The sequence below is a fragment of the Eptatretus burgeri genome, chromosome 7, assembly GCF_056783735.1.
Source record: "Eptatretus burgeri isolate ZD-2024b chromosome 7, Ebu_testis_v1, whole genome shotgun sequence".
NCBI classification, from domain to species: Eukaryota; Metazoa; Chordata; class Myxini; order Myxiniformes; family Myxinidae; genus Eptatretus; species Eptatretus burgeri.
The window spans coordinates 109,319,700-109,333,058 of NC_140967.1; the positions used below are offsets into that span (position 1 = coordinate 109,319,700).

The window sequence follows — 13,359 nt, forward strand, 5'->3', positions numbered from 1 at the left end:
TTTAGTTTAACGGCCACAGTTATTCCCACGTTTTTGTTTAACGGCCACAGTTATTCCAACTTGTTTTAGTTTAACGGCCACAGTTATTCCCACGTTTTTGTTTAACGGCCACAGTTATTCCAACGTTTTTGTTTAACGGCCACAGTTATTCCAACGTTTTTGTTTAACGGCCACAGTTATTCCAACGTTTTTGTTTAACGGCCACAGTTATTCCCACGTTTTTGTTTAACGGCCACAGTTATTCCAACTTGTTTTAGTTTAACGGCCACAGTTATTCCCACGTTTTTGTTTAACAGCCACAGTTATTCCAACGTTTTTGTTTAACGGCCACAGTTATTCCAACTTGTTTTAGTTTAACGGCCACAGTTATTCCCACGTTTTTGTTTAACGGCCACAGTTATTCCCACGTTTTTGTTTAAGGGCCACAGTTATTCCTACTTGTTTTTGTTTAACGGCCACAGTTATTCCCACATTTTTGTTTAACGGCCACAGTTATTCCAACTTGTTTTTGTTTAACGGCCACAGTTATTCCCACGTTTTTGTTTAACGGCCACAGTTATTCCAACGTTTTTGTTTAACGGCCACAGTTATTCCAACTTGTTTTAGTTTAACGGCCACAGTTATTCCCACGTTTTTGTTTAACGGCCACAGTTATTCCAACTTGTTTTAGTTTAACGGCCACAGTTATTCCCACGTTTTTGTTTAACGGCCACAGTTATTCCAACGTTTTTGTTTAACGGCCACAGTTATTCCAACGTTTTTGTTTAACGGCCACAGTTATTCCAACGTTTTTGTTTAACGGCCACAGTTATTCCCACGTTTTTGTTTAACGGCCACAGTTATTCCAACTTGTTTTAGTTTAACGGCCACAGTTATTCCCACGTTTTTGTTTAACAGCCACAGTTATTCCAACGTTTTTGTTTAACGGCCACAGTTATTCCAACTTGTTTTAGTTTAACGGCCACAGTTATTCCCACGTTTTTGTTTAACGGCCACAGTTATTCCCACGTTTTTGTTTAAGGGCCACAGTTATTCCTACTTGTTTTTGTTTAACGGCCACAGTTATTCCCACATTTTTGTTTAACGGCCACAGTTATTCCAACTTGTTTTTGTTTAACGGCCACAGTTATTCCCACGTTTTTGTTTAACGGCCACAGTTATTCCAACGTTTTTGTTTAACGGCCACAGTTATTCCAACTTGTTTTAGTTTAACGGCCACAGTTATTCCCACGTTTTTGTTTAACGGCCACAGTTATTCCAACTTGTTTTAGTTTAACGGCCACAGTTATTCCCACGTTTTTGTTTAACGGCCACAGTTATTCCAACGTTTTTGTTTAACGGCCACAGTTATTCCAACGTTTTTGTTTAACGGCCACAGTTATTCCAACGTTTTTGTTTAACGGCCACAGTTATTCCCACGTTTTTGTTTAACGGCCACAGTTATTCCAACTTGTTTTAGTTTAACGGCCACAGTTATTCCCACGTTTTTGTTTAACAGCCACAGTTATTCCAACGTTTTTGTTTAACGGCCACAGTTATTCCAACTTGTTTTAGTTTAACGGCCACAGTTATTCCCACGTTTTTGTTTAACGGCCACAGTTATTCCCACGTTTTTGTTTACCGGCCACAGTTATTCCAACTTGTTTTAGTTTAACGGCCACAGTTATTCCCACGTTTTTGTTTAACGGCCACAGTTATTCCCACGTTTTTGTTTACCGGCCACAGTTATTCCAACTTGTTTTTGTTTAACGGCCACAGTTATTCCCACGTTTTTGTTTACCGGCCACAGTTATTCCCACGTTTTTGTGGGATTGGCTGGGGAAAGCTTCGCCAAAGTCTTTCACGAACCGGTGGTCGAGGCTTGTCGTTCAACTAAGGTTAAGGCGGAATATGTAATTTGTTCAAGGTGCCACCGATAGCTCACCTACTCTTCGTGAAGATCACTGTGGGATCTTTGCAGTCCACCAACTAATACTGGCAGATGGGACGCCAGTTTAACATCCATCCGAGAAATGGCACACATTGATGAATCACCCTACCTGTGAGATGACGGGATGACACCTCGGTCATAATCGGGATTCGAACCCAGGCAAGACAGCTTAGAGGAGAGTGTTCATTGACCGAGGTCATCCTGCCAGCCCCCGTGTTAAGATTACCATTATGACTATCATTGGACAGAATTGAGAGATTAATTTGTGGATATAATAATTTTGATGAAAAGTATAACTTGGATGACATAATATAGAGGTTGGAGTCAGGATTGGAGGAAGATGTACCAACAACCAAAGGAGGGCTGATGATACCACTCTGTTGGCAGGAAGTAAAGAGAACTTGGTGAAACTGCTGAAGTCAGTGAAGAAGGAAAGTGAAAAGGCCTGTCTTTAGTTAAATCTTCTCAAGCTGGAAGATCGACGTGTTGAGAAGGGATGTGTTCCATTACAAATCAGCTTGGGGAAGCACTCACCAAGTGGCTCACTTGAATAATTAATAAACATGTCATATGAGGTCATCGGAAGGATCAGAGCATGCATGACATTATAACATGTTAGAACAGGTCATTGGAAGGATCAGATTATGCATGACATTATAACATGTTAGATCAGGTCATTGGAAGGATCATATTGCTGTAGATTTCCACCCATTCGGCGTGCAGACGACATTTTCAGCCCAATCCAGGCCGCGCGTCCACCAAACGCGACAATCTAGTCATAGCTTCCGGACAAACGCCGAAACCCAGCTACGGGTGTTTTTAATACACCACAAACTTGTTAATGCTCTGCCCGCGCTACAGGGTTTATCACCGAATTATCGATTTACCTAATTATTCACGCGGACAGATTACCGAGAGTTTGTACCTCGACGGGACCTGCACGAAAACGAGCCGCTGAAGCGGCTCGTTCCGTATGCAAAGCCAAGCGGTTATAAATCACCAAATCTCGTCGGACCAAATGATCACTTTTATCGGCTTTAAAAGCCAGCTAATTCCCCGAATGCATCATGGCAGTCAATGGAGAAAGTGACGCAACGAGCGGGTTGACATTCAAACAATGGGCATTTATTTCCACCCAGTGCATAAGCAGTCAATGGGGGGGATGGGGACAGGACACGAGCAAAGACCTACAGCCGATTTCTATCGGAATGCAAGCATATACAGGCACTTTACAACAATTCTACTTATAAGACAGGGCCCACAGACTTCCATGCAAAACCCAAGAAAGAACAGTTTCGGGCTCGTGAGCCTTTAATGCACTCAGGGCCGGGATGCCCGGAACAGGCCCTGAGAGACCGGGCTGGTTACCTGGCCACCCTGGTGGTGACTCGATGGGTCTTTGGGCCGGTGGCCTCTGGTGTCTCTGCTCAGTCCTTGTGGTGTAAACGCACCCGTCGCTTGAGTGGCTTGGTGAGCGGCTTGCTCGGTTCCCCTCGGCCATCCGGCCTTCACTGCGACCTGGACGGTCGGGCCTAGCCAATGATGCGCTGGAGGAGTGAACGAGTCTTTCGCTCGACCGCTTCAGGGTCGGTTTGCCCGGACCCCCGAGCTCTGCGCTCCGACTGGCTCCCTTGGTTGCGCCGGCGAACCTTCCAGTGAACTGCAGACTTGACGGGCTCCAACGACGACTCCAACTTGCCACCAACTGCTCGGCTAACAGCTGAATGTCCCATTCGCCAACTCCTCGACTCGCTGTCGGCGTCCCAACGTGGCTTTTTATAGCCCAAGGGGACGGGCCGCTGTGGGCTTTGCCACCCAAAATCGGCGCCTTCCCCCTTTTCACCTTTGAACCTTCACCCAGGCTGGATCCGCCCCTCTCACACGCGGACGTGGTTGAAATCGCCGATCCCACGCGGACGTGGTTGAAATCGCCGATCCCACCCGGACGTGGTTGAAATCGCCGATCCCACCCGGACGTGGTTGAAATCACCGATCATACACGGACGTGGTTGAAATCGCCGATCCCACGCGGACGTGGTTGAAATCGCCGATCACACGTGGACGTGGTTGAAATCGCCGATCACACGTGGACGTGGTTGAAATCGCCGATCACACGCGGACGTGGTTGAGATCGCCGATCACACGCGGACGTGGTTGAGATCGCCGATCACATGCGGACGTGGTTGAAATCGCCGATCCCACACGGACGTGGTTGAGATTGCCGATCACACGCGGACGTGGTTGAAATCGCCGATCACACGCAGACATGGTTAAAATCGCTGATCACACGCAGACATGGTTGAAATTCCCGATCACATGCGGACGTGGTTGAAATCGCCGATCACACGCGGACGTGGTTGAAATCGCCGATCCTGTCGCGGCACGAGTTCGCACCAATGGCACTTTTCCGCTGGCGAGGATGTTATGGTGTTGTGGAGGAGTCGATGTGTTGTTGAGATGACGTGGTTGTTGTTGTTGAGGAGATGTTGTGTTTGTTTAAAATAAAAGATAGAGAAAGAATAACGGCTAACTCAAAGATGCACAGCCTGACACACAAATAATTCCCGTTTTACATCGATGGGGAAATCTAACCTGGAAGACACACTTATTGAAATAACTGATCTTCGGGGAACCCGAATGGTGATCTGTGAATTTCCACCACCGTAACAATATCATGCATGACATGATAACATGTAATATCAGGTCATTGGAAGGATCAGATCATGCATGACATTATAACATGTTATATCAGGTCATTGGAAGGATCAGATCATGCATGACATGATAACATGTTATATCAGGTCATTGGAAGGATCAGATCATGCATGACATGATAACATGTTATATCAGGTCATTGGAAAGATCAGATCATGCATGACATGATAACATGTTATATCAGGTCATTGGAAGGATCAGATCATGCATGACATTATAACATGTAATATCAGGTCATTGGAAAGATCAGATCATGCATGACATTATAACATGTTATATCAGGTCATTGGAAAGATCAGATCATGCATGACATTATAACATGTTATATCAGGTCATTGGAAGGATCAGATCATCGTGGCGTGCTCAAAGTTAATGGATGCCACAATTTATGTCTCTCAGGTACCAGATTCAGATGGCATGAATGAACAGAGTTATTTGCTGATCACTTCTGATATCATGCAACATCAGCAAGACTCCAACTTGTAGGCCATCTGGATCATGCCGGAAGTTCGTTCTTATTTTACTAGTTCTGCTGAGATGACCAAAAACAACAGGAACAACAACAACAATACTGAAATTGTTTCTGAATTGTAGGCACTTCAAACATACATATGTGTGTGTATGTGTATAGATGTGTCTGTGTGTGTGTGTGTGTGTGTGTGTGTGTGTGTGTGTGTGTGTGTGTGTGTGTGTGTGTGTGTGTGTGTGTGTGTGTGTGTGTGTGTGTGTGTGTGTGTGTGTGTGTCGATGTACGTGTACAGATGTAAGTATATATATATATATATATATATATATATATATATATATATATATATATATATATATATATATATATATATATATATATATATATATATATATATATATATATATATGTGTGTGTCTGAACTTTTCTTTTCAACTTCAGTTGACTCGTGTTAATTTGTTGGCGCTTTTGATGTGATTTATTCATTTCAATAATTGCTGGAGTAAAGCTTGATTTGCACATGTATGTTTATGTGCAGCACTGTGTGGCATATCCAAAGTCCAAGGTTGTTACAGAGGTCTTCACATCAGTGGTTCAACGAATCCTCAAGCACAATGTGGTGAGTAATTGAGAGGAAAATATGTATATCCATACACATGGTGTCCATAAAGTCTCTTTACAAATAAAAAAAATTAATTACAAAAGCAAATGAATAGATAAACCAGTGGAAATTATTACAAAATGAGGAGTAGATATTGAAGTTTTTTTGCCTCACTTAATACACTTCTATATGGGCACCATGAGTTGCCTGAAGCACATCAAGACGGTATAAATTATAAATTATAAAGAGACTTTACGGACACTATATATATATATATATATATATATATATATATATATATATATATATATATATATATATATATATATATATATATATATATATATATATATATATGTATATTTAATTTATATATGCTATCAGACACCGCTATTTGCGGTTTTGCTATTTGCACATCCGAGGTATTCACGGGTTATAAAGTGTGACCTGTTTCTGCATTCACACTTCATCTATTCCAATTTAAAAAAAAAAAAAATTTACGCTTCAGGATAGGTCTACTATATCCACCTGGAAATTTGAAATCAGCCAACATCACAGCATTAGATAAAAAAGGTGCAAAGATGGATTCCCTTTGTTAGGGAATACCCATTAGCTTACTGTACTTCCAATCATCAGCAAGGTTGTGGAATCCATCATCACAGTTGACATAAAATCATTCATTTTCTCCAACAGCCTCATCTCAGATCATCAATTCGGATTCAGACCTGGTCATTTTATATTGGACATGCTGCTTCTACTCTCCCAACATTGGTGGAGGTCCTCAATATCAGACATGAGATCAGGACCGTCTGTTTGGACATACCGTGAGCTTTCGTTGTAGTCTGGCATCCTGCCTGACTTTCCAAACTGTCTGCCTATGGAATCCAAGGCCAACTCCACTCTTGGATCATTGACTTCCTCCACTCTCATCGTCAATGTATGTCTAAACGGAACCCTTTCCTGTCCTCTCTCTGTCAAGGCTGGAGTACCCGAAGGAAGCATTCTAGGCCCCATATTATTCCAAATCTTACAGCCTGGTGTTGGCTTAGTGGTTCGGTTGGTGGCTTGGGATCCTAGGGTCCTGACTTCAAGCCCCTTTGGCCGCTGAATTGATACACCAGGGGGTTGATTCAGCCTGTCATCCTTCCTAGATCGGCGAAAACAGTACCAGCGTGTACTGGTGGAGGAGCACTGCATCAGCGACACAGTCGTGCTTCCAAGAAATTACAGCTACCCTAGCATATGCTATATGCTAGAATATGCTAGAAGAAGAAGAAGAAGATTGCTGATTTTTATCAATGATCTCACGACTCTCTGGAAAATCCTCTTTAACTCTTTCCTGATGACTCCACACTCTGCCATGACATGTGTCATCCTTCTGACAGTCAGGCAGCAGCCTCTTCCCTCCCCACAGACCTTGAGAAAATCACAAACTGGTCAAAAACAATTTTACTCATGCATTCATATTGTCCACCCTTTACATTCTCCCTTCCCCCCTCATCGTTACCTGCATCCCTTGTTTGCCCATCTCTGTCTACTTTCTATTCTATCCGTCTGTCTTCCTTCCACAATATATATATATATATATATATATATATATATATATATATATATATATATATATATATATATATATATATATATATATATATATTAATATTTTGGCATGCCCCTTTTTTTGTTCCACCATCAGATTTTTGTTACTGCATGAAATGAAACAAGCTTTGACATATATAGTAATGATATGATTGTCTTCCTTAAGAGGCCCCTCAAAATTCGTTTTGATGATTATGGAAGTTAACTAGTTCATGTTCTCCATTTGCAAAATGGGAGGAATTATTGCACAAAAAATGTTTCCCATTTTTTAGAGGACCACTAAGATGAGTTTGTAAAACCTTTTGTCGAGCATGTTATTATTAATCACTATACGCCATAGTAAATTGCTCATGTTATTGAGCTGTCTATAAGCTATCAATCATAGACATATAATAAACTCACTTGAGTATTCATATCCCTATTTCAATGCATAATATCAAGCGGTACCTTCATGATGACCTAATAAAACCGGTCTCGATGTCTGTCCGTCCGTATATCTGTTCACAATCAAACCGATCGTGATGCATTTTAAGGCTTTCCAAGAGCTTTGGAGAGATTACCTACACTCCCGCACGGTGCTGTTTTTATTATTCCTACTGCACTTCATTAGAACATAGATCGTGGATGGATGCGCAGATCCCAGGAGAACAACTATAGCTGGACAGAACAATTCATAGTATCGATGGATAAAAATGATATTTAATTGATATTATAATAAATTGTTTTTTTTAAATATCTTCAAATTTTGTAAGTTTTTAGTTTGTTGTGAAATATTAAGTCCTCGGGTCTCTGCATAGTGGCGTACAGGCTTAAGTCATACTTCTGTTTGCTACCGTATAAAATCACAGAACCATCCGATCGACATACTGTTAACAGTTTCAGAATCAGCTAAAATCTACAAGATATGAATATGTAGACGAAACTGATCCGGCCTTTTGGATCACTTTAAAGTAGGGTGCCTTGTAATTTTAATGCGCTGGATGGATCCTCCGGAACTCACGAATGGTACACGTTGTGTAGTCACTCAACTACGTGGTAATGTCATCGAAGTGGAGCTACTGCGGGACAGTCGAAGGGGAAAACCTGAATGATAATTATCAATGGATAAAAATGATATAATATATTGTTCAAAATTCTACTGTATATATATATATATATATATATATATATATATATATATATATATATATATATATATATATATATATATATATATATATATATATATATATATATATATATATATACATACACACACACACACACACACACACACACACACACACACACACACACACACACACACACACACACTGACATTTATTAGTATACGTTGATATATATGTGCAGTATTGTGTTGTGTTGTGTTATCACTGAACTTTTGCTTCAAACCTTTGTGAAATTGTACCAAACTTCCGGGATACAACTAGCACTCCATTGTGTACGTCCTCAGGGTATTTTTTTTATAGATTTTTTTTGAAAAAAAAAACATTTTTTAAACTTAAATCTTCAACTTCAGTTGCTTATAAAAATGTAATATTCTGAATATTACCGATTAGTTAGTAAAATAAATGTTTGAACTCTGCTTTGTGTAAATCAAGACAACACGGCAACTCATGTACTTATCCTCAGTTAAAACAAGCCTGTCTCTATGGTGAGGTGGTGAGGTGTTTTGAATTGCACAGTGGGAGGTATTTTGAATAAAGTGGAGGTAGGGTGTTTTTAATAACCCGGTGGTTACATGGTGGTGAGGTTTTAATAATGTGGTGGTGAGGTGTTTTGAATTATGTGGCAACCGAGCTGTTAGGGGGGGACCCAAGTGTTTCTCCTCATGGCAAGCCTCAAACCCCAGATCCCTGACTATATATATATATATATATATATATATATATATATATATATATATATATATATATATATATATATATATATATATATATATATATATATATATATATATATATATATATATATATTGATGCATGCCGGGGGACGGGTGAGAAGACCACTAGGTGGGGGAAGTTATGTCGATTCCCACCAGACTCCCCGGAATTGTAGGCTGTCGCACATGGATAATTCTGTGGCGCGGTGGGTCGCTTAACCGACCGTGGATGCCAATAACTCAACCGCGTGACCTAGGGTCCTCCCGTCGATGGGTTAATTGGGTTACCTAATTAATCACGTGATTTAATTACCAGGGAACACGCCCTCGGTACGCCTTGTCCGAACCGGATCACTCTACCGGACCGGATCACTTTACCGGATCGGATGCAGCCGAGCGAGACTGCCAACGACATACCGGCTAAAAGGAACAGATCATTGGGAATAAAGTCCCGGCTAAAGTAGGATTCGGACCATACTGGATCAATGGAAGAAAAGACAAAAATGAGCAGGGAACATTCATAATAATGATTTATTAACAATGGGCGAGGAAAGGTGTGTGGCACAGTGAATAGTTTTATTGTTGTTTGTAATGCAGGGATAGAAAGAAGCATGTGGTGCGACAATAAACAGGCAACTTACTTCTCCGACCTTTATAGGATTTGCAGCTCGGGGGGGGGGAGGGGCCACCCCAAATCGTAACATCATCACGTGAATCGGACTCTCTGATTGACCCCGACCCCTCATGTGGCTTGCCTGCTTGGGCCGGAAACTGCCTCACTTCGTTTTCGGCAAGGCCATCCCAGACAGCGAACACACCTCGCTCCGACCCCACGACATGACACGAATCGCCCACACCGAAATTGGCACGCGAATCATCATGCAAAACCCCCTGGGCCATGCCCGGGCGACCGGTCGAGGGTCCCGCATGCCCACTCGGGCGTTCGACCAGCGTCGATCAACGCGCTCGTTCCACGTGGCCAACGTGGCCCACACTGTACATTCCCTAGCTCGATCGCAGCTTCGCTTGCCGTGGAGAAGGGAAGACATTCACCATCCACTGCTGACAGCGAGGACCGAAGGTACATCATCATGGATAAATCTGTGCACATCTCACGAGTGTCGTACGTGTCTGCTTTCGAGCACATTCCATACAGTGCGCGCGGTTCCTCCATTACACATGTGGCCAGCGCTCGCATTCACACGACTCCGCTAGCGTGTGCACGGGGCGAACACCAATATGTGTCGGATATTGAGGTTGAAAAGGAACAAGCTGCTTCTACCCGCACACTCGTATCCTGGCCAATATGGCGTGGAGTCGGCTTTATCGACCTCCGTACGCGTTTTGTGCAGCATGGGTGTCGTGCCGGCTGTGTTTCCCGTGCTGTGAAAAACACCATTCGTGCAGCCTCTTGAGAGGTATTTATTCGTATGCCTTTTTAATGCAACCGGCAATCTTCCCCAGACCATCGGAAGCTCGAGTCGATAATCCCGCACCAACAAGCACAACACATGACTCAGCACTGCAGTTTCCCCCACCGCGGCGTCGCACGTGCTGGCCTCCACCAGGCCCCACCTTACAGCGAAGGCACACCTGACTGATTTACCTCAGGAATAATCAGAAAATAAGAAGAGTAGGGATGAAATGGAGGAGAAAATGATTTCAGCAACCCTAGCTATTAGATCATCACAACGCACTCCCTTGTTGTCCCGCTAAACAAAAGGAAGGGGACTATCTACACATATAATAATGGAATAACTGTCTTGGGACACCTATCTGTTGGATGCATGCGTTTCTGAGAACCCCAACAATATAAATATATATATATATATATATATATATATATATATATATATATATATATATATATATATATATATATATATATATATATATATATATATACACATACACACACACACACACACACACACACACACACTAGTGGGGTATATACATATACATACAAACCATGCTTCCACATTGTCTCGGGTCACTCACCTGCATTTGATTATTTATTTATTTATTTTCATAAATATTTTTCATTTATTTATATTTTCATTTACGGATGCTTTCTGATTGTTTTGTGACTTTTCCTGGTGTAATGACTTGGATGTCCATCAGCACACAAAATTACAGTGCTTCCCCTTTGCCACGGGTCCCTCAGCTGCATTTTTTCATGGATTTCTGTTCATTTATCTTTATTTTCATTTATGGATGTTATCCAACAATTCTGTGAATTTTCCGGTGTATCAACTTCCATGTCCATCAGCACGCAAAATTTCAGCTTTCTACGTCACGTGGAAGGTACCGATCTATATCAGTCAGTGAATCAGTCAGTCAGTGGTTAGAAAAAGCTTCATATATTACGAGAACGGTATGCTTACACATCGTGGTAGTCGGTGTAATCATACAAACCATGCTTCCACATTCTCTCGGGTCGCTCACCTGAATTTAATTTTTTAATTTCTTTATTTTCTTCTATTTTTGTCATTTATTTATATTTTCAAATTTGGATGCTTTTCCATGGTTCGATGAATTTTCCTCATGTATCAGCTTCGATGTCCGTCGGCAGACAAAATTACCATGTTTCCCCATTGTCTCAGGTCACTCACCTGCAATTTTTTTTCATTTACTTATTTTCATGTGTTTATTCTTAATTTATTCATATTTTCATTGATGGATGTCATCTGATGAATCTGTGCCTTTCCCCGGTGTATCGGCTTCGATGTCCATCGGCGCGCAAAATTTCAGCTTTCTACGTCACTCGGAAGGCACCGATCTTTAATATCAGTCAGTCCGTCAGTCAGTGGTTAGAAAGAGCTTTATATATTAGATATGAACTCGTGTGGATCGGCTCGTTGCGCTCGCTGTGCCACACCTCGCTACAGAGGCACAGGCTTGTTTCATCTGAGGATAATGACTGTACATGAGTTGCTGAGTTGTCAGGATAAATCTGAAATATTATTAAAAAGCACCTCACCACCACAATCAGTGAGTCAACTATTCATTAAAGCCTGTTGTCACGAATAAGTTTAGTCTTAAACATTGAACCTCTGTCCCTTTGTGCATCGTTTTCCTTTGTTCCCATTCCACCTGCATATTGTGTTGCAGGTTAATTTCATTGACATAAGATTGTGGAACTGAATTTTATCCCCTGAATAATCACAATGATGTTCTTCTCGAGAAAGTGTCGTTACATAAATCATTGTGCTTAACATTCACAAGCAAATGGTCAACATGTGTTTGCTGACTTTGTTGTGCCACCTGCATCCTCAGGATTTTTTGAAGACACCTTGCTTGAGACTCTTCACTCAGGAATACTTGCTGGCTCTCAATGAGCTAAGTGGTGGTCTGGATGCCGTCAGATCTTTTGTTAATAGGTGGGAGAAGTTCTGCATTTTGAAGCAATAACCGTTCACATTGTAGACAACAAAGGAGCCCTTTGTTCATTTAACCAAATGGCTCTTAACTTTGCAGTTGTTTCTTTCTTTCTTTCCCCCAGTATGCACGGCCTCACGGCACAGTGTCCTCACCCTCGTGTTCTCTCCAACCTCGTCTCCGTCTGCCTCGCTGCCATTTATTCGTGCTATGAAGAATTTATTAACAGGTGAGCTCTCTGTACCCCTGTCTTTCTGTGTCCCTGCATGATACAGGGTGGCACATAAAGGGAGGGAGGTGAGAGACATTAAGCAGGGGTAAAGAAACTTTCAGGCCAGCATGTAGAATAATAAAAATGGCACCGTTGGAAAGTTAACAATCGATTTACTTGGTTGGAAAGCCAATAATCAATTTCCTTGGAACAAAAATTATTGTCCATTTCAGCATAAATTGCCTGTTTTTAAAATCCCTCCTTTCAAAGGTGGAAGAGGAAGCATGACATGGAGCTTTAATGTCACAGTTAATCCTCATCTCCTTTTCCAGTACCCTGACCTATCGAGAGGTAAAACTGGACAGAACCTTCACCTTCTGCCAGCGCGCAGAGAATGTAGCCGGAGAAAATAGCAGCAAAGGTCAATCCACTGCAAAAGCTATGCAGCCATGTCTGGAGAGTACACTTCACAACCTGGCATCTTCCACACTTGCTAGTGCATGTCTCTACAGAGTACCGCATATCTGCTTGGGGTAGGAGCACACACAAAAAAGAGTGTATGCACAGCTCAACTATG

The 13,359-nt window shown here is 41.8% G+C and overlaps 1 protein-coding gene across 2 annotated transcripts in view; it reads left to right on the forward strand.

The window, feature by feature from the left end:
• The window catches only part of LOC147024076 (C-Maf-inducing protein-like), a 140,358-nt gene that overhangs the window by 50,227 nt on the left and 76,772 nt on the right, over positions 1 to 13,359 (forward strand). For both annotated transcript variants that reach the window (XR_015060526.1, XM_085890266.1), the window contains exons 7-9: positions 5,650 to 5,730; positions 12,470 to 12,573; positions 12,696 to 12,800. Coding sequence is in view for 1 of the 2 variants with exons in the window: in XM_085890266.1 (XP_085746392.1) it covers positions 5,650 to 5,730; positions 12,470 to 12,573; positions 12,696 to 12,800 (290 nt within the window). In the remaining variant the exon portion in view is untranslated. The remainder of the gene's footprint in view (positions 1 to 5,649; positions 5,731 to 12,469; positions 12,574 to 12,695; positions 12,801 to 13,359) is intronic.